We start from the raw sequence: 27,493 nt of genomic DNA, 5'->3' as shown, positions 1-27,493 counted from the left end.
CTTACTCAAAGTTGCACCACTAATACTTAGCAAGCCAGAATTTGAGACCAGGGCTGCCTGACTCCAAAACTCACCACTGTCCCTAAGGGGTAAAGAGGGACTCATATGTTTGGAGGGGTAGGAAAAGAGGCTTCCTAAGCCTGTTCTTCATCTAAGGTTCTGTTCTAAAACTCTCCCTCTTGTCCATCCTGGGTCCCCTTTGTTAATAATCTAATTGTTTTTGAAACCTCTAAATGAGAGAGGATTTCATCCCTGTTGCCAGTCTGTGTTGTTCTGGAGACCACCCAATTACAAGCTAAATGTCCTTTCTGTGTTCATTCAGGACCTGTCCCACTGACCTGAATCAATCTTCCACAGTTCTCAAACCACATGAGGAGTATGGGTAAAGGAGGAGGCTCTGGGCTCTGCTGGCCTGCCCTAGCCTTGCCGTTGACTCTTTTTTTTTTTCTTTGAGATGGAGTCTCGCTCTGTCACCCAGGCTGGAGTGCAGTGGCCCGATCTCGGGTCACTGCAACCTCCGCCTCCTGGGTTCAAGCAATTGTCCTGCCTCAGCCTCCTGAGTAGCTAGGATTACAGGCCCGTGCCACCATGCCCGGCTAATTTTTTTTTTTTTTTGTATTTTTAGTAGCGACAGGGTTTCACCATGTTGGTCAGGCTGATCTTGAATTCCTGACCTCGTGATCCACCCACCTCTGCCTCCTAAAGTGCTGGGATTACAGGTGTGAGCCACCGTGCCCAGCCACTGTTGACTCTTGAAGGATTTAGTCATAGACTCTCCAGGCCAGACACTCTCCTCTCTGATAACCCAAAAGAGGACCCAGATTCTCTTTAACTCAGTGGAGTTCCCTGGCTAGCTCATTTCACTTCTTTCTGGTGTGGACCCTCAGCAATGTTCTTTGTCTCTTTAAGGCTGTCCTATTCAGTTCTATAAAGGCATCTTCAAGGAGAGGCAAGTAGAGCGGAGACAAATGCAGGAATTTGGGGTCAGACAGGACTGGGTTTGACAGGACTGGTCAGACAGTACTGGGTTTGGACCCCCTTGCTGCCTCTGCCAAGTATCATTAGGCACACCATTTCATCAAGCTGTACCTTAATCTCTTAATTTCAAAACTGGGATCCTAACACCAATTTTTCAGGCAGATGTGAAGATTAAGATGATGCATACCAAGGTGTCTGGCACAGAGTAGGTAGTTGTTTAATAAATGGTAGCTATTGTTATTACTCAAGCTGTGTCACCAGACCACATATGATACCTGAAACCTAATTTTATGGTTTAAAAAACATGCCTTGTGAAAAGGGATATGCAACTTAGTTTCATTCAGTTAGTCTTTTTTAGAGCCATCATTCATAACTTACCATTTTTAAAAAAGCAAGGAAATGAAAATAAATAATGCACTTCAAGAAAAAAAATAGGCTGCCAACTACTTGGTTGAAAGAAACATTTCCATATAAACATGAATGAGAAATAACATGGGAGATGTTTGCAAAGATGGCATGTGTGTGCCTGTGTGTGTGTATGTAAACCATACACACACACACTCTCTCTCTCACACACACACACACAATTGCAGCTCCACCCTTCCAGTCTCAATCCTATATATTAGTTTGGTACAAAAGTAATTGCAGTTTTTACCGTTACTTTCAATGGGAAAAACTACAATTACTTTTGCACCAACCTAATATCAACTATATATATATATATATATACACATATATATATAGTTTGTTTTGTTTTAAAGAAGAAAGTGAGAGAAGACCTTGCTGCTATTAGGAGTTAGAGTAGAGGCAGGCATGGATAACAATCAAATGGGGAAAAGGGTGTTAAAAACTGGACCCAGTTCCTGGAAGGAGGCAGCTCTGGAGGGCAGATCTGAGCAGCCCTGGGTGGCACGGGGTGTCAGCCCAATAAGGAAGGAGAGCAGACAGCAGAGAAAGGCCTGGTTAGCTTCCCAGCATCAGGATCCTGTTCAAAGGGATGGAGTGTCCTGTTGACAGGGAGCCAGCTGGACCATGGAGCCCTAAAATCCCCAGAAAGGAAGTGGGCACCATCTCTCAACCTCTGAGCTGGGGTTTAGAGACTGGCTTCTGTGTGTAGGCAGAGGGTTTGTGAGAAAAGATTGCTAAGGAAACAGGATTATGCAAACAAGATAATAATTTAAGCCATACAGACCTGGGCTAACACGGATGTTTCATTACTTCCTGGAGGTGCAACCTGAGCACGTTGCTTTCTAAGTCTCTATTACATCTCTTAAAAGGTAGATGAGTTCAAGGGAATCAAGTGTTTTCCACATTCTGGGACTTGGCCAATGCATTTTATTCCAATTAATAAGAAGCACAATGATTAGCCAATTCTCATCCTCTCTTCTGCTTATACCCTGGCCTGGCCACCAAATGTGCTTATTGTAGTAGAGACTCCTAACAGGTATTCCTGCTCACACTCTTTTCCCCTGCTAATGGTTCTTCACTCTGCAGCCAGAGTGATCCTCTTAAAATACATCAGATCATGTCACTGCTCCACCCGGTAGCCTCCCACGGTTGCTGTTTCATGTGCCCTCCCAGTGCTGAGGCCCCATACAGTCCTACCTGCCTTTGACCTTGGATCTGATTGCTTTCCCTTTGCCCACTCTGCTCTACCACATTGGCTTCCACATTGTTCCTTGAACATGCCAGGCACACTCCTGTGTTGGAGCCTCTGCCCTTGCTGTTCCTCTGCATGGAACACTATTCGCCTGTCTCTCTTACTTACCTTCTTTATGTCTTTGCTGAGGAGTCACCTTAGTGTGTCTTTCCCTGACCTCCCTATTTCAAATTGCAGCCCCACTCTGCCAGTCTCAATCCTCTTTCCTGCTTTTTTGTTCACCATAGCACTTTTCATAAATGGGCATACTAACATATCTTCTTCCTATTTATTATTTCTCTTTCTCCACTAGAATGTCAATTCTACAAGGGCAGGGATTTTGGTCTGGTTTTTTCCTTCCTATATCATCAGCTCCTAGGACAGTGCCTAGCAGGTAGCATGCCCTTCAAAACACTGGTCAAAGGAATGAATGATTATTATAAAGCAAGATGCTGGACCCCAGCTCTGGAGGAACATGCATTCTAGGCTGGTGACTGAGGCAGGAACTCAGACTCAGGAAGCACATCAGGGATGCAGTTACCCAAACTGTAATACCAGGCCAGAGTAAGATCTTGGAACCAGAGGGATGCCCAGGCATTAGGAGTGGGCTGTGAGATCAAGATTGGCCTGGAGCCATGCTGATGGAGAGTGAGATTGGTGCCCCCTGGGTCAGGGCAGATCCCAGGTCATGTGTCTTGGGGCCAGGTCACCCCACCATAAAAGAAGACAGAGGGGCTGTAGGGCAGGATGCCAGGTAGGGCCTTCAACCCCTTAGTAAATGTCAGGCAAAGTTACCCAGCTTTCAACTTATTCCCAGATGTAGGTGTCAGTGGACACTCTATATTGGCACAGCTTGCAAGGAGGACACAAATGACTAAAGGAAAGAATTAGAAAAAAGAAAAAAAAAAGTGAAAATGCTCATTCAGAAACCTGAGCTAAGGGTTTGAGGAATGGCAGGTGCCAGAAGACTATGACTGGAGGATATTTGTGACGTAAAGTGAGACAGCAGTTGAGCGAGTATCTGGGGATTACACTGTCCTTTGGACCATTTCTTTCCCTCCCTCCCTTCCTTCCTCCCTTCCTGGAGGAGATGCTCAGGTGAGTTCTGTTCATGCAAACCCTCCAGCTTGGGGAAAAGGAAATGCCAAGTGGAGCCGGGAGAGGTGGAGTCTACAGAAGCCTGGAAAGAGAAGTTAGGGCAGAGAGAATGTGGCCTGGTTTCCCTGGCGCTGTCCAAGGTACTCTCTAGTAGTTCTGCTCAGCCTCCACTCACATCTTCGTGCTTCCTAACAACTCAGCCTGGATTCAGAGCTGCCCTTGCCTCACTCCAGTAGAGCTGGTGTGTGGCCATCATCATCATCATCCGGTCCAAATCCCTCACCATATGCCGGAGGGAATCGACGTCCAGAGCAACTGAGTCAGGGCAGTGCTCCTCCTGGAGAGGAAACTTGCAGTCCCACATCCCTGGCTCCCACTGCACTGTGCACGGAGTTCCTGCTGGCTCTGGGTTCCGGTCCTTCAGTAGCTCTGTGTGCTTCCACTAGCTACAGAACCTCTCTGAGCACCAGTGTATTCGCCTGTAAAGTAAGGGTGAGTAACACAGTATGCTTACAGGGCAGTTGTGGGGATTACATCATAAGGCGCACAGTAAGTACTCAGCAAAGGTCAAACTTCCATTCTTGTTACAAGGTCGTCGATATCTTCCACAGTCCCTGGTTCAGGCTCAAGTATGTTTTGTGATTTGATGTCCTACTGTGTTCCTCGCATTAATCAGCCCCTGGGACTTTATAGATTAATGACCACGTTTCCCATTCTTGAAGTATGCAGAGGCACAAGGAACCCAAGGTCTTAGGTCAGCTCACTCGGGTACATCTGGCTCGGGACTGCTTTGGCTAAGATTGGCCAGTGCGACCTGGCAGAGAGAGGGCCAAGTCCAGGGGAGCGCGGCCCCGCCCTGGCCTGAGGATAGTGCTCCCACCCCGGGAGACTTCTAGGGCGGGGCCCATCAAGAATGGGGACGCGGGGAGGTCAAATGCCTGGAGGGGGCGGTAGCGCACGTAAGGTTGGGACTCCAGCTTTGCTTGGGGTTGGCAAAGGGCCGTCGCTCCGTCTGGTGGGGAGGAAAGGGGTGTCCTCAGCCAAGGCCCTAAAGGCCGGGCAGCCTGGCACCAACGGGCGTTCGAGCACCCGTGGGCGTCTTCAGAGACCCCCGGGACTCGGTCAGGGGCTCGTGGGCGCCAGAACAGAACGGGAGAGCGTAGGCTGCAGATGCCTCGGGGACGCCTTCGTGGAACATTCTCCTGCCCAGACCTTCCCGGCCAGACCTCCGAGAAGCGGTTCCAAACCACCGTGCAGGTGCTACAGGCAGCGCTCGGCGGAGCGGCGGTGGCCACTGCGTGTGCCAGCGCGCGGTCCCGGTTCCCAGATCGCTGTCCCCGGGCGCTCTGGTGCCTGGAGGTCAGCGGTCGGCGGGCAGCGGCAGCTGGCGCAGCGGAGGGCCGGGGGCGCGTGTGTGCGTGTGCTGGGAAGGTGGCCCTCCCCGCGGCCGCCGCAGCGCCAGCGCCTCCCCCTCCCCCGGCGCGCACGGCTCGTCCCCGTCCCTGGAGGCGGCCCGAGCCGCCCCTGAGCAGCCTCGCCTTCGCCTCCCGCGTTTCCTGCCGTCCGCCCTCCCCCGGCCGAGCTCCAGGGGCTGCCGCCTAGCAGCTCCCGGCGGGAGAGCGGTTCAGAGCGCGCACGGGGGCGGGCGGAGGCGGCCCGGTGCGGGGCGGCCGCGCTGGAGAGAGGCGCGCGCGGAGACGCCGGCCCCCCTCTCCGCGTTTGCTCGCTTGCTCCCCGCCTCCCGCACTCCGCTCGCTCCCACCCCTTCCCGGCGTGATTGATCCGTCACGGGCGCCGCCGCTGCCGCCGCCGCCGCGGCCGTTCTGAGCCGAGCCGGAACCCTAGCCCGAGACGGAGCCGGGGCCCGGGCCGGCGCCATTGCGCGGGCGCCGCGGGAAGACCTTGGCGCGGGGCGGCGGGCCGGGCCAGGCCATGCGGGCCGAGTGAGCCGGCGCCCGCAGCCCGCGGCGCGGCATGGCTTCCCCGCGGAGCTCCGGGCAGCCCGGGCCGCCGCCGCCGCCGCCACCGCCGCCCGCGCGCCTGCTACTGCTACTGCTGCTGCCGCTGCTGCTGCCTCTGGCACCCGGGGCCTGGGGCTGGGCGCGGGGCGCCCCCCGGCCGCCGCCCAGCAGCCCGCCGCTCTCCATCATGGGCCTCATGCCGCTCACCAAGGAGGTGGCCAAGGGCAGCATCGGGCGCGGTGTGCTCCCCGCCGTGGAACTGGCCATCGAGCAGATCCGCAACGAGTCACTCCTGCGCCCCTACTTCCTCGACCTGCGGCTCTATGACACCGAGGTGAGTGTCCGGCTGCCCCTGCCGTCGGGGCTTCGGGGGACATTGGGGTGGGTGGTTTGGACACAGGCAACCTCCGGCCTTTGGTCAGATCCCCGATTGACCGGCCCGCGCCTGCCGAGGGCAGAGAGGGCTGGTGCCCAGTGTTCACCCCCGCGGTCCTGCTGGGCTTGGCTGGCACAGCTGATAACATTTGCCGAGCACCCCCTCCTCTGGTCTTATGTGTGTATGTGTGTGTGGGGAGGGGTGGGGGTGGGATAGAAGACTGGGGTCTCTTTTGACCAAAGAAAAAGGAGTGGAGAAGGTGGGGGCTGGACCCCCAAAGGCCTACATTGATTGTCCCTGTCTAGGTCCCGCTCATGGGGCTGCGAGGTACCGAGTGGGAGGAACAGGCGCATTGACTGCAAACTGGGCCACCCAGGGCCGGAGGGGCCGCGGGCCTGCTCACATGCCCCCAGGGAATCCGAGCCGCGCTTTGAGGTCCGGAAGGCTCCGGAACCCAAGGGGCTTGAGCGTGCAGCGTGGCTGCGCGCCTGGTGCGCGCCAGCAGCTCTGAGCCCGCTCCGCGCGGGCAGGTGTGGGGCCACCGGCTCTGCAGCGCTTCTGCCTGGACGTGCCCGGCGCTGCCTGTGGCCAGAGCGATTTCAGGAGACCCCCGCCTCGGGTTAGTTGCTCAGAAAGTGCCCTGGCAGTTCTCGTCCCGGACGTGCAGTGGTGTCCGGCCGCGCCGCTGCTGTTGGCCGGGCGGCTGCAGGCAGTTTCTCACGGCTCAGGCTTGAAGCATCCGACCTAGCAGCCGGAGCACAGACTTGGAGAGCAGTCCTGAGCGGAGCCAGAGAGCCAAGGGCTTTCCATCCCAAGACCCCTCCCCACGCCCTCGGTTTGGGTTCAGCCTGAAGCCCCAGAGCGGACCTTCACCGCCAGCCCGGGGCTGGAGCGCGCGGAGCGGGCCTGGAGGAGCGATCGCTGGCCGCGCAAGGTCGGGTTTGCGAGTTTTTCCGGACCGAGCGAGCCCCTGTGCTCCGACCGCAGCGTCTGAGACGCGGCCTGAAGGGGGCAGTGATTTCCTGTGCAGTACGCTCGGTTGGCGCCTCTTCCATCGCGCGGAGCGGGGCCGAGGCGCTGGGCTTGATCCTGGCTTCCTGGGACTCTCCGGGCGCTTCTGCTGGAGTCCAGGTGCAGAACCCTTTTGGGAGGAGGGTCGCGCTACTGCTCTGGTGGTGCAATCTGGGCTTCCCCTCCTCCTTGGTCGGACCCTCTTTATGTCCCCAGAGAAAGAGCAGAATCTAGATTGTATCTTATTCCCTGCCTCCCCCGCTTCACCGGTGAACCAGCTTGCTCTGCGCTGTAAATAAAAGGTGAAGGAACCGGTGGCAGTTGGCAGCGGTACGCGCAGGCTGCTGCAGGCGGAGAGGCCTCCTCTGCCCCAGAGGATGCAAGCTGGCTGGCTGTGCAGGGCTAACCCGGTGTGAAATCATTTCCGAATGACATTCCTATCGCCCTCGTCTTTGCCTGAGCATCTCAAGTTCTGTGGGGGTACTTGTCTGGCACACATAAATGGAGACAGCAATGCAGTTACACGGAGGCATATCTTCTTGACAGTTTCTCTGTTGCTACTGCACATATTCTTCTGGAGGGGTCACTGCAAAGCCGGTCTTTTGGGGACAAACACATTTTTAGATAGGGCAGCCCTGCTTGCATCATCACCAAGTATTGTCAGCTGCATAATGTTTTCATCATCAGTTTCTTCCCTTTAGAAAGCTTCCCTGAAAGAGATTTCATACTGGCCTGTTTGTGGCAGCAAAGAGATGGGTGCTTCGTTTCAGGGTGTGGGTTGAAGCCTTTACATTTTATTTTTCGAGTGTGTCTTGATGACTTTCTGAGTGAAAGGACCCAAAGTCAAGAGGATGAGACAGTCAGAAGACTCTTCAATTCGTGGGAATATTTAGAAAACAGTGGGAAGGAAGACAGAAGATAATTTTAGCTTCGTGCAAACAGAGAAGTGTCTTTAGCCTTTTGAAGGGGCCCAGAGCCAGGGCTTTGGGGTAGGTGGGGCCTGGGTTTTAGTGAGAAACTGGTTACTTTCCACCCTGGATGACCTTGAGCTGGGTATTTAATCTCTCTAAGCCTAGGTGGGAATATTATGTGTACTCTGCAGGTGACACACAGCTTAAGGAAGATAACGGGCCAGGGTAGAAGATGCCCTGAGCTGGCAGGCTCAGCGGCCAGTGCTCTGGCATGCTGTAAGCACTAAATAAATGTGTCCTGCTGCCTCCCCTCCTCCTCCTCCTTTTTTTTTTGTTTTTTTGTTTTGTTTTGTTTCTGTTTTTTTGAGATAGAGTTTTGCTCTTGTTGCCCAGGCTGGAGTGCATTGGCGTGATCTCGGCTCACCACAACCTCCACCTCCCAGGGTCAAGTGATTCTCCTGCCTCAGCCTCCCGTGTAGCTGGGATTACAGGCATGTACCACCATGCCCAGCTAATTTTGTATTTTTAGTAGAGATGGGGTTTCTCCATGTTGGTCGGGCTGGTCTTGAACTCCCAACCTCAGGTGATCTGCCCACCTCTGCCTCCCAAAGTGCTGGGATTACAGGCATGAGCCACCGTGCCCAGCTCCCTTCCTTCATTTTTATTTCCTGTGAATTCACAAGTGGCCTTATCTTTAAAGTAGAGGTGCTTTCTCCCTGAGCCAGGGTGAAGGAAGGATCAGTCTAGGTAATTTGCAGCAAAATCTAGAGCGATCTAAAGAATGTTTGTGGCTAGTGTTAGAGTGTTTAGGGTCTAGTTTATTCAGATTGGCTGTCTTTGTGGACACTGCGTAATTATTTGCAGGCTGTGTCACATTGTTTGTAGACTTTAACACAGGGTGGATGTGGTGAACAGATTTTGGCTGGATTTGCTGACATTTGCTGTCAATCAGTGGCCTCAATGGCCAGTGACTATGGGCACCAGTATGGACCTTTATCCATATGATCTGCAGAGAGATGGAGATTTAGCAAGGAATGGGTTAATCTGGTCCCTGGGGACAATCTGTCTCAGTAAAGGAGCCTCCTACAACCAGATTGACTCTCTTCTGTAAGTAGAATAGTGGTAGATTTTCAAAACCTCACTCAATGCCATGTGTTGGTAAAAATGAAACAGCCTAACAGAATACCTGTCTATCAGAACCTCTGCTTCTCTGGTGTAACACCAAATGGCTTCAGCAAATACTTGTTTATATATTCCAATGAGGATTTGAACAAGCAAGACAACTGAAAATACAGATAAAAGAAAGCATCAGAAACTATGTAGAAGCATAGAAGTTACTATACCAAGAACCTGGGCTAAAATTTATTTCATTGAGTATTATATTTTAGCTCTGAGCTTCCTGGCAGTCAAGGTAAAAAGGTAAATGTACCATATTACTTAATGTTTGATCTAAAAAATCTGAGAGACAATGACTTTTTTTTTTTTTGAAAGAGTTGGGGGTCTCATTCTCTTGCTCAAGCCAGACTGCAGTGGTACATCATAGCTCACTGCAGCCTTGAACTCCTGGGCTCAAGTGATCTTCCTGCCTTCAGAAATGTTCTCCATGTGATTGTTTCTTATTCTAGCCACACTAATAAAATAAAATAATAGCCAAGGAATGAGTTAAAGATATTTTTTTTCAATTTGATTAATGTTCATTGTGGGAAAGCTGAAAATTACAGAGAAGCATAAAGAAAAATAATTGCCCATAATCCATCTACACAAAAATAATAACATCTAATAATTAGCATCATTCCCTTCCAGTTGTCATTTTTTACTATTTTATGTACTTGAGATCATACTCCATGTGCTCTTTTATGTTTTTTTCCTTCAGTTAACATTGTATCATGGGTTTTTCCCCATGTCCTCAAATCCTCCTTGTAAAGATGATTTTTGGTGGCTGTATACTATTCTATCCTGTGGGTGAACCATACGTATTTAATCATTCCCCTATTGTTGGACCTATATGTTTTCTCATGTGTTACTATCTTAAATCATTCAATAATAAACTTAGGGAAAGTTCAGGGAGCCAAGGAGCCCAGTCTAGGGGTACAACTGTCAGAAAGACCACCCTGATGCCAAGATCCAATGTAGAAATCCCAGTGATTGCTGAGCATGTCTTTTTTCTTGAGTGGCTTTGCCAAATATCTTTTCCCTTATTCACTATGCTTTAAAAAGGATTTAAAGGACTGTTGAATTGAGGCTGTGCTTCCTAAAAAGGTCTGAGTACAGCTCAGCAGGTGTTTACTGAGCACCTACTGGAGCTGTTGATGCTGCAGAAAGGTGTAAAACATAGCCCCGGGTTTGAGAGAGGCAGCTGGTGAACAGAGAACAGGGCAAGAACGTATTCATCATTTCTAATGCAAGGCAGAAAATGATAGTGGAGATGGTTGCATAATTCTGTGAATGTACTAAAAACCATGGAATTATACACTTTATATATATATATAAAAATCACCCTTTTAAAGTGTATAAGTTAATTAAATCTCAGTACAGATTTAACTGTATTAAATTTCAATACAGTTAACTAAATCTCAATACAATAAAATATAAATTTTTAATTTTATTAAAAAATAAATTTATTTTTATTTTATTTAAAAATAAAAAGATAGACTGAGTGTGGTGGCTCATGCCTGTAATCCCTGCATTTTGGGGGTGCTGAGGTGAGAGGATTGCTTGAGGCCAAGGAGTTCAAGGCCAGCCTGAGCAACATAGGGAGACCCTGTCTCTACATAAAATAAAAAATTAGCCTGACATGGTGGTATGTGCCTGTGGTCCCAGCCACTAGGGAGGTTGAGGCAGGAGGATTGCTAGAGCCTAGGAGGTAAAGGCTACAGTAAGCTGTGATTGTGCTGCTGCACTCTAGCCTGGGCAACAGAGCAAGACTCTGTCTCAAAAATAAAACAAAATAAAATTTTAAAATTTTAAAAAGAACGTGAGCTCTTTCAGGTTCAGGCTTACATCTTCTTTGCAGTTGCACCCCCACTGCCCAGCATGCTGCCTGGCCCTTAGTAAGTGTGTTGTTTAGTACTCTTGATGCAAATGACAGAAAGCCAACTTTAACAGGTTCATATAACTGAAAAAACCTAAGGTGTGCTGTATGCAGGCATGGTCAAATCCAGGGGCTCAAATGTTATCTTTAAAAATATCTTCCTCTCTGCCTCTTGGCTTTGATTTCTTCTGTGTTGGCTTTGCTCTCAGGCAGGCTCTCCCCATGTGGTGGCACAGATGGCCTCTAGAAGCTGCAGGTTTACACACTTCCAGTTTAGAAACTCCAGTAAGAAGAGTGTTTCTTTCCCAACTGTTTCAGCGAAAGTCTCAAGTTTATATCTCATTGGCTTGAATTGGGTCATGTGTTTATCCACGAACAAGTCACATGACCCTGATGGGACAGGCCTAGAACTTCTGCCCTCCTTTCATGATGAGAGAGGGAGGTGAGGTCAGCTTCACCCAACCACCTGAACACAGAGTTGGGGAGAGGTGATTCCTCCAAGGAAATCAGAGGCCATTAAGGGTTTGTATGCCAGTGAGTCTGATCACAAATAGCCACAAAGGCAGGCAGTTGGGGAGTGCTAAATTGAAGAAAGAAACAATAGAAGCCAGGGGCATTAAGAGAAAGGGAAGATCATATAGGACCAGAGAGACCTCCTGGAGAAGATAAGCCTGGAAGAGTGAATATAAAGTTGACAGAGAGAGGCAGAGGCTCTGGGGAATGGACATTGGATACCAGGAAGGGTCTCCAGATCAAAGATGAAGCAAAAAAGTGTGCAGTGTGTTTGGAAATGCAGGGTTTGTAGAGGGAAAAGGTAGCTGGTGCTGGGTGTGGACGGCCTTGAATGCTGTGTCAGGAAGGTCGGACTTTAATCTGGAGCTGCAAGGAGCCGTGCGATGTCTTTGAACATGGGTGTGATCCTATCAAGGCTGGTGAGCATGTAGAGGCTGGACTGGAGACAGAATGAGCCTGGAGTCGGAGGGGCTGGGAAGCTACTTTAACAGTTGAAGGGAGCGGTGATGGGGCCTGAATGGAGACAGGGAGGCAGGAGGGGGTGTTGTGAAGAACGGGCAGCACTGAGACCCGACAGGGCAGGAGGGGCAACAGAGAGGGAACCAATGTCTGGGGAGGGGGTGTGTCATTGGCAGAACAGTCACTGGAATTAGATGCACCCTAGGGGAACAAGGAGAGAGGGTCCCTGCAGGGGTGAGGCCACGTGCTCACCTCACACCTGTCCAATAAGCCCTGGCCCTAGGGTCAGGAGACCTGGGTTTGTATCCTCATTTGGGCACCACTCACCTGCTTGGTGACCTTCGGGAGGTCTGTTTGCCTCGGTTTCTTCATCGATGAAATGGGGCTGATATACTAACTGCCTTATCAGGTGCATAAGGGACAAATGAGATGATCCAGGTGACATAATCCAATCAATGCTCGGCACACTGCGAATGCTCAGGAAATATCGCTGCTCTGTTGTTCCCATTGTTATTATTTCCATACAATCTGGGGATCATTGTGCTGACCTCACAGAGCTGTTATAAGGAATAAGTCTAATGGGTGGGGCAGCTCAAAGCCTAAAGTAAATACAAAGCAGTGTGACGGGTCCCTTGTTTTCTGGTGCTGTGTTGCAGAGAAGGCATGCTGGCAGAAGAGGGTGCAGACACTGTGGCCTTTATTCATGTGTGTCTCCCGGCGTGTCTTTCCTTCTGCCGGTATCATAGTTGTTTGTCACTTTCTCCCCTGCTGGCCGGCAGCTCTTGAGGGTAGGGTCAGTCTCATCCCTCAGGGCCTTATGGAGCTTGATGAGCAGCCTGCATGAGTAAATGGTGAGGAGCTGAACTGGAGGTGCATCAATTCGAGTCTGCTTTCTGAGTTAGCACCCTCTGGGATGGTTGGTCTTGTCCCTTCCCCAGGGTCTTCCTCCCTCATTTAAGGACTGAGGTGGCACTACATATCAGGGCTAAGCAAACTGCTGAGCTGTAGCTGCCCTCTGCATGTGCCTACCAGCACCAAACCCCGAGCTCCCCAATATGAGGGCAATATGAGCGCCCCAGAAATTCCTCACACCTAGCCAGGCACCCACGGACATAACTTCTCTGTCCCCAAATTCCTTTTTAAAGACTGAGTTGGGGTGGTGGGTGGAACTAATACACTAAGGGCCTATTTAATGTTTGGTATTGGGCTAAGAATGTTAGCATACTCACTTTATCTTTAAAGGGACCTTCTTTGTGTATTTGACTTTCCTTCCCTGTGGGCAGAGTAACATCAACTTCTTCACACAGAGATCTGAGATCTCAGCAGGGAAATTAGCAAGCTGGAAGCACAAGATAACGATGCAACAGGGGTACTAAACGGATAGTATCAGGATATATGTCTTTTGTTAGTTAGGGTGGGTGAGGCTATGCTGCATTAACAAACAAATCCTGAAATCTCAATTGCTTAACACAGTAAGATTATTCATTGCCCACACAAAGTCCAGTGTGTCAGAGGTCGTCCTGGGTGGCTCTCCTCCAGGTGGTAATGCGAGGAGCCAGGCCACTTTTGTATTGTGAGTCTCCCATCTTAAGGCTTCAGGAAGATGGGGATAGAGAAGAATCCAGAGGGAAGGCACACTGGACTTTTAACCACCTTCACTTGCAAGTGACACATATTATTTCTACCCATATTCCACTGGCCAGAAATAGTCAATGGCCAGCCTAACTACAGAGGAGGCTGGGAAACATAAGGAGCATATGGATGCCATGGACACTTGTCAATTGGGGTCCTTCAGGAAGGAGATGCCAAGATAGACTTGTAAGCACAAGAGATCTTGGAAGCCATCCCTGTGAAAGATAAAAGAATAGGTAGGGAAATGCTCTGTCCGTGATGCTGTTCTGACACCTGTGGAAGGAGACGGGGAAGGAAGGAGAGTTGGGTAGGAACAGCTCCAGAGCCAAGATTATCCATTACAGGAGTTTCCTATCAGACCCAATGAGCCAGGCTCTAGAATCCCCACCCAACTCAGTGATTGGCTGAGGTCTGCCGTGGGAGATTTTGCTCTTAGCCTGAAGGCTGTGGCAGGTCTTAAAGGTGTTGCAGCTGATGACCATTAGCTGATTGCATCTCCTCCTGTAGGTTCTCTCTTTAAAGGAGGGTGGGGCCTACTTGGTTGGCTGCCACAGACACTGCCTGTTTCTTCTACAATGCCCTACTACTTACTACACCTGGCCCTATTCTAGGCTCTGGGATACAGAGATGGATGAAACACAGATCCTGCCCTTGAGGAGCTCACTGTCCAACAGGTGATCAAGATAGACAAAAACAATTACACGTGGCATAGCCCAGCCACAGGAGGGGTTAGCAGAGGATGTGGGGGAAGGGAAGGCATTCCCCTTCTCCAGGCGCCTGGTTGGTCATCCTCCATGTTGTTTGGGAGTAAAATGTAAGTGACTTCTTATCTCTAACTTTTTTGTTACTTATTTTGGTTTTAGGAAGGTGAGGAAATTAAATGGCATAGTTTGCCCAGTGAGCAGCTGCATTCTATTACTTTCTTTTCTTCTTCTTCTCTAGCGTTATGTAACAGTGCACAGTGAGGCTGGTGAAATGCCTTCCTGTCTGTACCTGGCTTTCCAGGGATGCACAGAGGAGCCAGGCTGAAACCGTGGGTGTATGAGCCCCAGATAGGGTCAGCATCTGGGTTTGGTGCTGGGTTAGTTGCTGAGACCACAGGGAAGTCTTTGCTGTTCTCTGTGAATTGCAGCACTAATCGAGGATCCCCATTCCACTGTTAGCACCAAAAGGGCAGGCACTGGGTGTGTCTGGCTCCTCTGTGGTCCCCCTAGACACTATCTCAGGGCCAGGCACAGAGCAGGAGCTCAATAAATATTTATCGAACAAATAGATCTAAAAGCCTGGATTCCAGCTCTCCAGTTCTAAGAGGATTAATGGGCAGAGTTTTAACAAATGGAGGAAGTGCTTTGTATGCCAAGCCATGTGAGGGTGAGCTTTCTGCTTGCTCTTTATTCATTCTTTCGGGTTCTTATTATTTCGTGCTTTTGGGGGCTCTGTAGCTGTGGTGTAAAAGGGGAAAGGGTGCTTGGGTGTTCCAATAGAAGATTTTGTGCAAAGCTGATGTCATTTTCTTCTTCTCTGACAAATATATGCACCATCCTCCAAGGTACATCAAAACCTAGGAAATAAATACTTTCCGGCTTCTGAGAAGCATTATGGTTTTAGGAGGTCAGTTTATTGGAGCAATACGCTAACCAGTGGACGGAGGACTTAGGAAACATGTTCTGATATCTCACTCTCGCCTCCAGAGAGCACGAGAGCCAAAGGAGGCTAGACTGGGCTCTGGTCCTGGCAGAAATTGTGGGAATGAAGCCAGTTCATCAGCCTTGGTGAGTCAGGTGGTCCAGTGCAGATCTGGGCATAGTGAGAAAATATGTTCCCTGGAATCCCCTAATAGCAAGGCTTCTTCCAGGCTCCCTGGTCCTGGGCCAGAAGCTTCTGCTCTTTATTCTTCTATGGCCAGGACTAACTCAGGAACTGGTTATGCTCAGCTTGAAAGGGACCGTCTCCCTGATGGTCACAGAATAGGTCTGGACCCCAAACTAGATAACCAAGATTGTGAGTAAAGGCCGGGTGCAGTGGCTCATGCCTGTAATCCCAGCACTTTGGGAGGCCGAAGCGGGTGGATCACGAGGTCAGGAGTTCGAGACCAGCCTGACCAACATGGTGAAACCCCGTCTCTACTAAAAATACAAAAATTAGCTGGGTGTGGTGGCACGCACCTGTAATCCCAGCTACTCAGGAGGCTGAGGCAGAAAAATCGCTTGAACCTGGGAGGTGGAGGTTGCAGTGAGCTGAGATCACACCACTGCTCTCCAGCCTGGGTGACAGAATGAGACTCCATCTCAAAAAAAAAAAAAAAAAAGAATTGTGCGTAAAGTAAGAGTACATTGGTTATGAGCTGGAGTTTAATAGTCTGAAAATTCTTGCCTGTGTGAATGAATATTGAACACTCTTTTGGGCTGATGGGGGCATTCTTTTGCCGATTTTCTACTTTTCTGATTTTTTTAGAGTAGTCTGCATTGCTGGAAGGATGAAGTGTCATTGTCATCTAGAAAATTAGTGGTAGATCCAAAGTATTGAGTGCGTGGACTCATCTGTCTTCATCAATGCCCATGTTCCACAGCTGCTGGCGGAAGCAGACCCCCTTCTCCTGCCATTTGGCAAGGACATCATCAGTCACTGTTCAGATAAAATCTAGCCAAAGAAGGACTTTGTGGAGTGATGCATTATTGCTGCTCTCATGGTACAGGGTCAGGAGGTGGCACAGAGAAAAATGATATTTTTCACACTCTTCTTATGATCCACTTTGACTTTGTTCAGAGAAAACTGATTTTGAAAGCAACAGCCATACTTATAATAATCATCACTGTATTATCCAAATCGTCTTGTTTCTAGAACTACCATTCACTGAAGCCTTTCTGAAAAATGCCCAGAGTTGTTTCAGGGATGTAAGTGGCAAATGGGGATCCGCATGCCCACTCTGGGGCAGATGACCAGAGCCCATGCGAATGCCCCTGGCCAGTCCAGCTGAGAGTGCCTTGGCTTTGATAGAAGGGAGAGTTAGAGTTGGCTTGGTTGTCACTCCACAAAGCATCCTCTGGAGCCCAAGTAACCCTTCAGAGGTCCTTCCTGGACTCTGGGAATTCTAGAAATTTTGGGAAGCCCTTGGAGAGCTTCTAAATGTCATGGTCATAAACAAAGGAAAAGGAAATAGGAACATTTAGTTGCAGGTGGGTAGATGAAGAAAAAGAAACTAGAACAACAGTAGCTCACCTTTATCCAGTGCTTACTATATGTCGGCACCTATGTCAGTGCTTTGCAGCATTCATTCATTTCGTCTTCACTACAGTCCTATGAGGTCCTTACTCTTTTTTTTTTTTTTTTTTTGAGACGGAGTCTCGCTCTGTCGCCCAGGCTGGAGTGCAGTGGCACCATCTCCGCTCACTGCAAACTCCGCCTCCCGTGTTCACGCCATTCTCCTGCCTCCGCCTCCCGAGTAGCTGGGACTACAGGCGCCCGCCACCACGCCCGGCTAATTTTTTGTAGTTTTAGTAGAGACGAGGTTTCACCGTGTTAGCCAGCATGGTCTCGATCTCCTGACCTCGTGATCTGCCTGCCTTGGCCTCCCAAAGTGCTAGGATTACAGGCGTAAGCCACCGCGCCCGGCGGTCCTTACTCTTATTGTCTGCATTTTACAGATGAGGCTTAGAGAGCTTATGTGACGTATTTAACATCACAACCAACCAAGTGTCGAGCTGGGATTTGAAATCTGGATGGTCTGACTTTGATCTCTGCAGCTTACGCTCTGAGTAAACCACCATCTTCATATAGTTATTTTCCTCCCATAAAAGCAAGCGGCAAGTTTTTTTTCTCCGATGAAAACAAGCAGCAATGCTTTTTTTGCTTGCAAATTTCACCCCCAACTGCTTGCCTCTCCCTCGGATTCAACCCCACCCTCTCCCATTTCTCTGTCCACCCACTCAGTCATATACAGCCAACCCTGCACTTTCTACTCACTTTAAGTGTCTGTCTACACACCTGACTCACACAGATCTGCTCTCTATCCCCTGGCACCTGGAGAACTTGTCGCTTGCAGAACTTGTCACCTTCGGTTGTGTTTACTCAGGATGGCAGTGTTTATGTCTGAGTGTGTCTCTTGATAGACTCAGATCATCTCAAGGGTAATAGTGGTGCTTCCTTTATGAATTTAGGCTATACTTGCTAAGCACCTACTTGGTGCCAGGCTCTGGGTTTGTTACACAGTGTAGGGAGATAACTCCAAAATAGCTGTGCTTTCAAAGGCACATGGGGGAGGAGGCCCAGGGATCGTTACCATGCAGCATGAGGAGTGTGATGGTGTGGATGGGCACCCCCAGGTACAGAAGACAGTTAAGACCACTGACCCAGCAAACCAGTCCAGCGGCCTCCCAGCTTGATACCCTGCAGGGACTCACCATTGTTCTTGGGGTGGGAACACAGCTTCTCCCACAGCTTTGCAAGCCCTCTGGAGTCTGCCCTGCCCACTCCCAGCATTGCTGCTGAGCACTCTCCCTCTCTTCTTCAGGCCCAGCCACATGGTCCTCTCTGTGTCTTGGATGAGTGTGCTCCTCCCTGCACAGGGCCTTTGCACAAGCTGTTACTATGGCCCGGAATGTTCTTGCCACCTTTCTTCATCTTTTAAATCCTAGATCAAGTGTGCATTCTCTGTCCTCCCCGATTAGGCAAAATCCGCTATCACGTTTTCTCTAAGAACCATGAACTTTCCTTTCTACTGCTTATCACAGCTGCAAGTTAACTTTTGTTGGATTATTTGATCCCTATTGGTCTCCCTCCTGCTTCACAAGGGGACGGTGAACTCCATGAGTGCAAGAACTGGTTTGTTTGGGCTCACCATAATGTCCAGCACACTTTCTAGCACATAGTAGGTGCTCAGTAACTATTTGGAGACTAAGTGAAGGCTGGAGGATTCTGAGGCCAATCTTGATGTTTATAAATGGCATGCTAGTTTGTTTTTCAGTGCCTGTGGGGTGTGGGGGAGACAGCTGGACACTGTAGAAAGACACTGGGCATCGGTCAACCTGTGTGTGCATGCTGACACTGCCTGTCCCCTGAGCCCCAGAGTCCTTGTCCGTGAGATGGGGATGATACTCTGTGAGAGAGTTATTTTGAGGGTTGACCTGGAACATTCATGTAAAGCATTGAGCACAGGGATCCACACTGAGTAGATTTTACACTAAGTTTTACTGTTATCATTTTATTATAATGCATATGAAAATGTGAAATGCTGTGTAGCAGCATAAAAACTGGTTCTTATTTCAGTGGGGGACTGTATGTTTGAGGCCAATGAAGAAGTTGTGATCTGTGTCTGAGCTTCATTGAATGGGATTTTTAAGTTAAGGGGTGTTTTTAAGCCCCATCCATTTCTGGAAGGATTTGAGGTGCGCCGAGAGCTCAGTGGTGAACCATCCACTGGCCGTTGGGGCTGGTGTCCCCAGTGAAGTCTTTATAACTGTGCTTTATAATCACTACTGGTTATTGTCCACTGCCCTGCCAGGCTATGAGCTGGGCCAGTCCATGAGGACAGGCACAGCATCTGTTTGGTGTCTGCCATGCCCCAAAGCCCAGGACAGAGCCTGCAGGTACTCCAGAATATTTGTGAGTGAATGAAGTTCTCTGTGTCTGGAGCACCCAGCACAGCCCCTGGTGCATTGCAAATGCGTTTCGCATGAGTGGTGCTAAACACAAGGTAAAACAGAACAATTTTGGATAAAAATCACAACTGGGCCCCTAAGTGGAACAGAGAGAGAAGATGTTATCAGGCATCTGTGAGGAATGGATTGTTCCAGTTGAACACTGGATTTGAAGGCAAGAGAGAGATGCTCTGATGTTCCTGTGTGATGAGGACACATTTCCTTTTAGGCTCCAGAGACAAATCTTTTAGGTTAGAGGCAGGGCAGTTCAGTGGAAAGAGCTCTGGATTCTCCATGGGTGACCCAATGCTGATGCTCTCTAATGGATGACCTTGAGCTAGTCATTTAACTTCTCTGCACCTTAGTTTTATCACCTATAAAATGAGAATAGTAATGTCTGCTCTGCTTTTTCATAGAGTTAATATAGAGATCGGAGAAAGAGAGAGAGAGAGGAAGGGAGAGAAATAAGATTAATGTGAAAGGGCTTTAAGAAGCTATAAAGTGGTGCAGATATAAAATATGCCTGAAACTAAACACAAAGAGTAATTAATTCTGGGCCATTCTCTCAGGACCATTGGATATTTCCAATAACATCTTTATAGAAGACACAGCGATGTCATTCATGTGAGTGATCATTTAACCCCCTAATAAAGGAGGACACAGTATTAGATTATAACACTCTGAAAGCAGTTCTTCAGGGAACTGAGGTTCTGTGACCCTAGCAGGCTGTCTTACCGAAGAATCTAGAACAAGAGGTAGTTAACGTGTTTCCTCTCAACTGTCAAATGTCTTCAAAAGCCAATCATCTGTCTTTGGCAGGTGTCAGGCCCAAGGCCATCCACTGCCAGGCTATTGATCAGGGGTCTCAGGGCAGAAACTTGGGAGCATGAAAGTTAGTGAGGGCTGTCTTCTGTAAGCATCAATTTGGGATCCTGGCCATCAGCGGGGCCTAGACCTCAAATCATGGGGGGTTGCTAGTTGGGTGGCTGGGGGAGAGCCTAGCCCACCAGCTTAAAATATGAAATACCCAGACTGGGCCAGTCCACTGCAGCCCAGGAGTGGGTGGCTGGAATGCCTGTGTGCTGGGCGTTTTCATTTTCTCCAGAAAGAGCTTTGACTTCTCCAAGCAGATATACAAGTATTTGGTGGGGATCTCAGGGTTCTGGGCCAGGCAGTGTGGAAATGATGAGTCTGGCTTGAGAGTTTGGGGGCAACAGTTGCTAGCTGGCTACCTCCTCCTCAAAAGGAGAGCAGCCAGGCTCCTGTGGACACTGGGTTTTTAACCATCAGATGGGCTTTGACCTGGCTGCTCAGAATTCTCTGCATGCTGTGGCCTGGAAGGCCCTAATTCCAACCTTGTGTCCACAATGGAGAAAACAAAATGACAGGGACAGGTCCTTATTGAATCCCTACTATGTGCTGGGCACTGTGTGGCTGCTTTCATATGTGCACCTGGATGGTGGCAAGGTGTAGTAGAAAGAGCTTAAAACTTGTGAGATGGAGAGGCCCAGGGTCAGCTCTGAGCTCTGGTCTGGCTCCGTATTCAGATGACATTCTAAAGCCCCTCCCCTTAGGAAGCTTTCAAGTCATTGAGGATCAATGGCCATGTTGTCTAAAGAACAGTGGGTCCTCTGGGAGGGAAAGGAATGAGAGTGACTCCCAGCCTCTGGGGTTGAAACTGTTAGGATGTAGTGGGGCCTGCTGGCAGGAAAGGCAAAATGATCTGCAAGGGAGACCTTCCTTTGAGTGGGGGCCAGAGCATGGGCTGCTGAGGACAAGGCTAGTTTAGAGATATAGCTGATACTGGAGCCCCCTGCTACCACCTGAGGACACGGAGGGGCCCGGGGATGGCATCTGTGTAGATCAGTGCACATGGAAACTGCTCAATGCCCGGGACTGAAACCCTCACTTTCTGTTTTGGCCCTGAGTGGGTGGCCCTGGAGAATGGGGGCGTCTGTCCCAAGATTGACCTCATCAGGGGGCAGGACCTCATCCTGGTTTCAGAGGAGACCTCAGGCTTCTGATGAGGCCATGGTAGCAAGGCAGAGCTGAAGGGAGCCGAGGGTGGCAGCTAAGCCTGGCTTAGAGGCTGGGATTGAGGAACCTCGAGGTGTCCGGGTGAGGAACACTCGCTGATCTATCAACATAGGCCACGCCGGGGGTCGAGGGAGAACTGGGCCAAGTGTTGCCAAGAGAAAGCCCAGACTGCCCTACCCCCATCTCTTCTTTGAGCATTCCAAGGAATATGTCATTTGTATCGACCCGGTAAAGTCTGAAGGGCAGTTGGTGTCTCATTTAGTTCTTATAAAATGGTTCCTCTGTTACCAGGGTGTTACTGAATGAGGCAGTTGGAAGAAATAGTCAACTCTAGCACTGCACAGCATTTGTAATTCTCATTGTTTAGTTGTTGGTATTATTTTAACAACTAAACAACAAAAGAAGAATTCTTGCCCTTAGTCCCATTCATACCTGGAGAAACTGTGGCTCTGCATGGTGAGCTGGGGTGTGAGGCAGTGAGTCTAAGTTGGCCCGACTCTGAGCCCAGTGCCCTTGGCACCACCCACAGCTGCCGGGCATGCTACAGTCCAGCCAGATGGGGTCTGTGGTCCTGCTGTTTGGGGTCCCGGGATCCAGCCAGACTCCCGGGAGTCACCTATCATGGCTGTTCCCGAAGGCCCTTAGGCCAAGCCCCGGAGAGAGTGAAAGGTTATAGATGGTGAGCTGTATGTGTAGACACTGTTGGCTTCATGGACGAGAATGCACTTTCTATTTCATCCTCCTAAGCACTTCAAGAAAGACTCTAAAGGTGGCCCAGGGAGGCGCTCAGAGTGGCTGGATGTTGGGTGGACTAATATCCATACTGCTGGCCACCACAGCTTGCCACACAGGGGAGGTGACCTCATGCTGGACACTGAGTTCCATTCAGGAGCAAGCTTGGAGCACCTGCCTCCTGCCATGCCCTGGGCCATCCAAACTTGACTTGGGTGTGACCTCTGCCCTTAGGGAGCTCACAGGACAATGTAGGCCACTCACATGCAAGCAAGTGACCCTGGTAAGAGCACTTACTAGCTGTGTCAGTTTTGGGCAAGCCACTTTATCTCCCTGTGCCTCAGTGTTCTTCTCTGTACAATGGGGTGATAATAATAGTACCTGCTTCATAGGATGGCTACCAAAACTGATAGTTATCAGTGACTGCTGAAGACTTCAGCCACTGCCTGATACATAGTAAGTGTCATAATAGTGTCAAATACAAAAATGCTGTGAGTAAGATTTGAAGATCCTCTTAGCAGAGGCTCCAGTAAGAACTCCAGCAGCACAAAGAGGAGGTGGTGAATTGAATTCTCACAGAGTGGAACCTGGAAGGGCCTTTCACTGCAAGCAACCTTTGAGCTGGCCTTGAAGGACAGGAGGTAGAAGATGTGGGAAGTACCCTGTGGGAGGAGGGAATTGTGCAAGCAAAGCTTGGAAGGTAGGACTTTGAGGGGATAATGCTGAGCCATTCAGATGTGGCCAGCACATAGGTGTCTGACCGCAAGAGACACTGTGGACAGAGAGCTGAACGGCCTGGGAAACAGTCACCTTTGGGCCCGCAGTGTCTGAAAGCACATTTCTTAATCAATCAGTGCTCACCAAGGGCCTCTGCAAGGTCCTGGCTTCTAGCCTTGCTGTCGGCAAAGAGTTTCCTATTGGCCAAAGCTGGAGAACATAACCCCTCAGTCAACTGAGAGCTGGGCAAGGTCACCTCCAGGGACATTGCAAAGACTAGGGCACAGGGCAAGAAAGGTGGATTAGGCTGACTTGGAGTTAAACCCTGGCTTTGTCACTTCCTAGGGGTGACAAGCCCTGTAACTCATCGAGCCTGTCATTCCCCCTGTGCAACAGGGAGATGAGTTTACCTGCCTTGCAGGGTTTGTCCGTGAGGCTAGGATGAGAGTATGTATTCTCAAACACCCCAGCTGGAGCTAGGCACTCCACGGATGCCTGATAACACTGAATGGGAATGGGACCCATCCTTGTTTGACATCACTTAGATTTGGGAGTGAGTCTGCCCTCAGATCATTCTAATTTTAACAATCGAAAAATGACTCAGGGTCTTGAAGAGGGCCCAGGAGGGATTTTAAAGCTTACTCTAAGTTGAGTCTGTAGGTGGACATAATAGATGCAATCAGCTTTACGTTTCTCTTAATGGCTTTCTTGATGAAGGGAAGCAGTGAGTAGCAGTGATCTGTGCTGATATAACTGTCGTGGAACTCAGCAGTGAGAGGCCAGGTTGGCAGGCCTGGCTGTGCAGTCACAGGGCAGAAGGCTGGTGCTGACTTCCCCAGGCTGTCCCTCTGGCTGATGGGCAGCCAGTCTGGCTGCAGAGGAAGTTGCCCTTTTGATGCAGGTGCACACACAGTGTTGGTCCCTAGGACCTGTCTCTGTCAGAGTGTGGCAGGATATCTGATCTGGGTTGGGTTTCTCCTTTATTCCCTGATGGGCTAAGTCCTGGGTTTGGACAGCAGCTCTCCGGGGGCCACTGTCATTCTGGATTCTAGGGATTAATCAGCCCCTCTTGAGAGGATCATGGTCTTGGTTCCCAGCTGGGATGCAGAATGGCTTTCCTTCTGAGACCTGCCAGGTTCCAGCCCCTTGCTACCTGCCAAACATGACTTCTTCTTTGGGCAGAGAAGGGCGGGCTATTCCTTCTCTACACATTTGGATGAAAGAGATTCTGAACAGAGCAATACAGTGGTTTTCTCACAATCACTGATAAAGAAGCTGATGTATAAAGATGAAATTGGATTTATACCAAAAATAAATCAGTTTAGGTGTTTAGCAAAAGAGAGCTGTAATGGCTTTGGGGGAGCCCTGGGGAAAGGAAGGATGTGTTCAGAATACGGGGTTGGATCTTGGAAGGCTTGGTCCTGGTTCCTGAAATTTGAGTTCTCTGAGACTCAGTTTCTTCACCTGTAAAATGGGGAAAGGCACCTGCTCCAACCTCTCTCAGGGTGATTTTATTCTTAAATTAGATAATGACACTGGAAAGTCCTTGACCAAAGTTAAGAAAGGCATATCTGGGGTTGCTGAGTGTTTCCATGAGAGCCCTGCTGTGATAGGTGTCTGAACGTGTGAAGGAGGAAATCATGGAAGCTGCAGAAGAAGCAGTGTTGCCACGACAATGGGGACTAAAGTAGGTCTCATTTCAGTTTTAGGAGGAAATAGGGCAGTAGATGGAAAGATTGAGCTATCTATTTTTGTTTTTAAGTCACTTTGCAGGGAAGAAATTGGGCAGTTGGACTCTTTCATTCTCTATAGTCAGAAGTCAGAAGTCAGAATGTCAGAGTAGATTTAAGGCCCACCTGAAAAAACAAATAAATATATCCTGAAAAGAGTTTCTTGTGTGGTTTGGATAGTATATAAGAAGCCAATTTAAAAGCGTTCAGATCTTTATATGGTATATGTAATGATAACTGACATAATAGCGTTAGGAAGAACATAACCGTGCCATAAACCCTGTCATTTTGACTCTTTTGAAGAAAAGCTGGTCAAAGAGATGTCGGGGATAGAGGACGATCCTGGCTTTTTTACTTGCTGCAAAAGCTGCTTTCTGCAGTCCAGCTCCTCTTGTTTGGAGCTGTACAAGATCCTTCAGAAACCTGGAATGTGGGAAACCTGGGTTATTGTCTACATGCACTAGGCACAGGCATGAGCTTGTCTAAGTGAAAATGCAGTATATCCTACTATTAGCACCGCCAGCATTGTCAAAGCAAACACATTCCCCAGTCTTAGCCTCTCCTAAGGACTTTATAGGTAGTAAATCATCTACTTCTCACCAAGGTCCTAGGAGGTAAGCATTGTTATTGCCCCCATTTTTCAGATGAGAAAACTGAGGCACAGAGAGGTTCAATAACCTGCCTAAAGTTACATGTCTAGTAAGCTGGGATTCAAACTGAGGCAGTCTGGTTCCAGGGCCCACATCCCTAAACGTTATACACCACTGTCTTGTGTCTGGCTTCCAAAGGGACCTCAAGAAATCAACTGGTGCAGTTACCTGCCTTCCCATAGATAATCTGATCGTTATCTCTATTTTACACATGAGAAAACTGAGGCCCAGAGAAGGAGAGAGGCTTGACTTGCTAAAGCCACACAATAGGATGGCATAGGGCTGGGACTAGAACCGGAGTCTTCATGATAGTGGTGACCTCCTCCAGAAGTTTGCCCTTGCCTTTGGCTTATCTGTCCTGAACGTGCTTTCCCTTTCTGAGACAGTTGGGCAACATCAATATCTGGCTCAGATCGGGCTCTTTCTTATCTCCATCATGCTTTGCACTCTCCTGTTCTAGAACCAGCAGGTGCTCCTTGTGTTGCCTGGCTCACCTGGCCAGGACCCTTCCCTGGAACGCCCCTCCCAGCTGTCCACAGAGGCCTGCACAAGTGTGATATGGAGGTTGGTGGGAACTATAACCAGCTGTGATTCCAATGTGGATGCTCAGAGGGTGGTTTGAACAATTAAGAGAGGAAGTGATGATCACTGGGGTCACCCTGGGTTCATTTAGAGCAAGGCCTTCAGGACTGACCACTCTTTCTTTGTTGAGAAAATTACTAGACCGATTAGATCGGGGAGCTAGGTCCTAGCAAATGTGAATTCTGTGAAGATATTTGACAAAATCTAATGATTTTTCAATGAGATAAAGGTGGTCTATTTAGGCACATCTGTTAATTGTTGAAACTCCAAACCCAAAAGATATTCATCTGCAAGTAATCTGTGGTGGTTGTCCATGGGACTCTGTTCTTTGCCTGGAGATTATATATGTGTGTGTGTATATATATATATATGAAACCACATATTCTTTCTTAAATTAGTGATTTGGATAGGTCATAAAAGTCATACTGATCAAATTTTGCTGATGATGCCGAGATAGGAGGATTAGCAAATATTTGAGGTGGCAGAGCCAAAAAACAAATTTCCTCTTGTTACATTCACCCCATTGCTCCAGGATTCCAAGATTCTTTTTTCAGGATTCACTGCATCATTGGACACTTGGTTTCAAAAAACCAACTGCTTAAGGACAAGACAAAGTCAATGAGCCTTAGAGGGAGTAGGTGTGAAAAGAGGCAGAGGCTCTTGTTGACTGTGACTCATTATGATCTCTGGAGGGCAGGGGAGCTGAGGTCTGCTGCTCAGTGTGTGTGTTCCTGTAAATTCAGACTACCCTGGCAGGCTGGAGCCCCCAGGTCTGCTGAGAAGGGGTGTCCTTTGGGGCATGTGCTGGGGAAGGTGATCCCAGTGAGACCATCGAACATACCCAGAGATGAGAGAAAACACTTCCACTGGTGGCTTTGGATTCATCTTAGATCCCTCCCCTTCACCCTCCTTCCTACAGATGTTTATTACAAGACCTCTGTGTGCCAGGCACTGTGTTGGGCATTGGTAGGTGGTCCCAAGCATTGCCCCTGTCCTGTGGAGCCAGTAAGCTTTCTACATTGTGTGTGGGTGGTGCCAAGGACCTGTGGAATGGTGCCAGACCGGGTTGTGGGAAATCCAGTCATTGCAAGGTGGGCAGCCTCAGAGTCAGGAGCTGGAGAACACAGCGGGGGCTGGGGGATGGGGTAGCAGATCCCAGAGCAGGCAGGAAACAGCAGATCCCAGAGCAGGCCTCTGGCCTCGACAGAGTCTCTCCTTGACCAAACTTTAGTCAGGCTCCTCTGATCCTCTTCTCAACCAGGCCCTGACCTTTGGGCTTCTGTGTCCATCTTTGCATCACCCAATTTTAGCAAGAATCCTGCTAAGTCAGTGGAGTGAGAATTCCCCACCTTCAATATCTGATCACCCCTGATATCTGATCAAATTCCTCATCCTTCACCAGCCTCAGGTGATGTCTGATCTCCCTGGCCTGACTTCAGCAAGAATCCTGTCCGGTTGGTTCAGCCAGAATTCCCCCTTACACCTGACATTTCCTCATAGTAATGTTCCGTCCGTGACCTCCCACCCTGCCCCTTGGCTGTAAATCCCCAAGTGCCCTTATTCTGCTTGGAACTGAGCCCATGTCTAGACTGAGGTCTCTTGCCCCCAGTTGCAATAACATCCTGAATAAAATTTGTTTTCACTGCTTTAACTAGTGTCTAGATCTGGCTTCTTTGACAGCCCTCAGCAGGAGAGGGCCAAGAGGACAAGGAAGTCTGTGGGTTGAGGCAGGGCAGGAAACCTGGTTAAAGTGCAGGGGAAGGTCAGAGTATGTCGAGGGAGGATCTTTGTCTTGTTTGT

The 27,493-nt window shown here is 49.3% G+C and overlaps 1 protein-coding gene across 2 annotated transcripts in view; it reads left to right on the top strand.

The window, feature by feature from the left end:
* Positions 1-5,493: 5,493 nt before the first annotated feature.
* The window catches only part of GABBR2 (gamma-aminobutyric acid type B receptor subunit 2), a 420,187-nt gene continuing 398,187 nt past the window's right edge, over positions 5,494-27,493 (top strand). Inside the window, exon 1 of one of the 2 annotated variants that reach the window (XM_004048340.5) lies at positions 5,494-6,010. In XM_004048340.5, coding sequence (XP_004048388.2) covers positions 5,690-6,010 — 321 coding nt within the window. In that variant the 5' untranslated portion in view covers positions 5,494-5,689. The remainder of the gene's footprint in view (positions 6,011-27,493) is intronic. The other variant, XM_055350040.2, reaches the window with a different exon arrangement.

Source organism: Gorilla gorilla, chromosome 13 (assembly GCF_029281585.2).
Source record: "Gorilla gorilla gorilla isolate KB3781 chromosome 13, NHGRI_mGorGor1-v2.1_pri, whole genome shotgun sequence".
Taxonomy (NCBI): Eukaryota; Metazoa; Chordata; class Mammalia; order Primates; family Hominidae; genus Gorilla; species Gorilla gorilla.
Note: the sequence above shows the minus strand (reverse complement) of the source record. Positions and strands in the feature narration are given on the sequence as shown.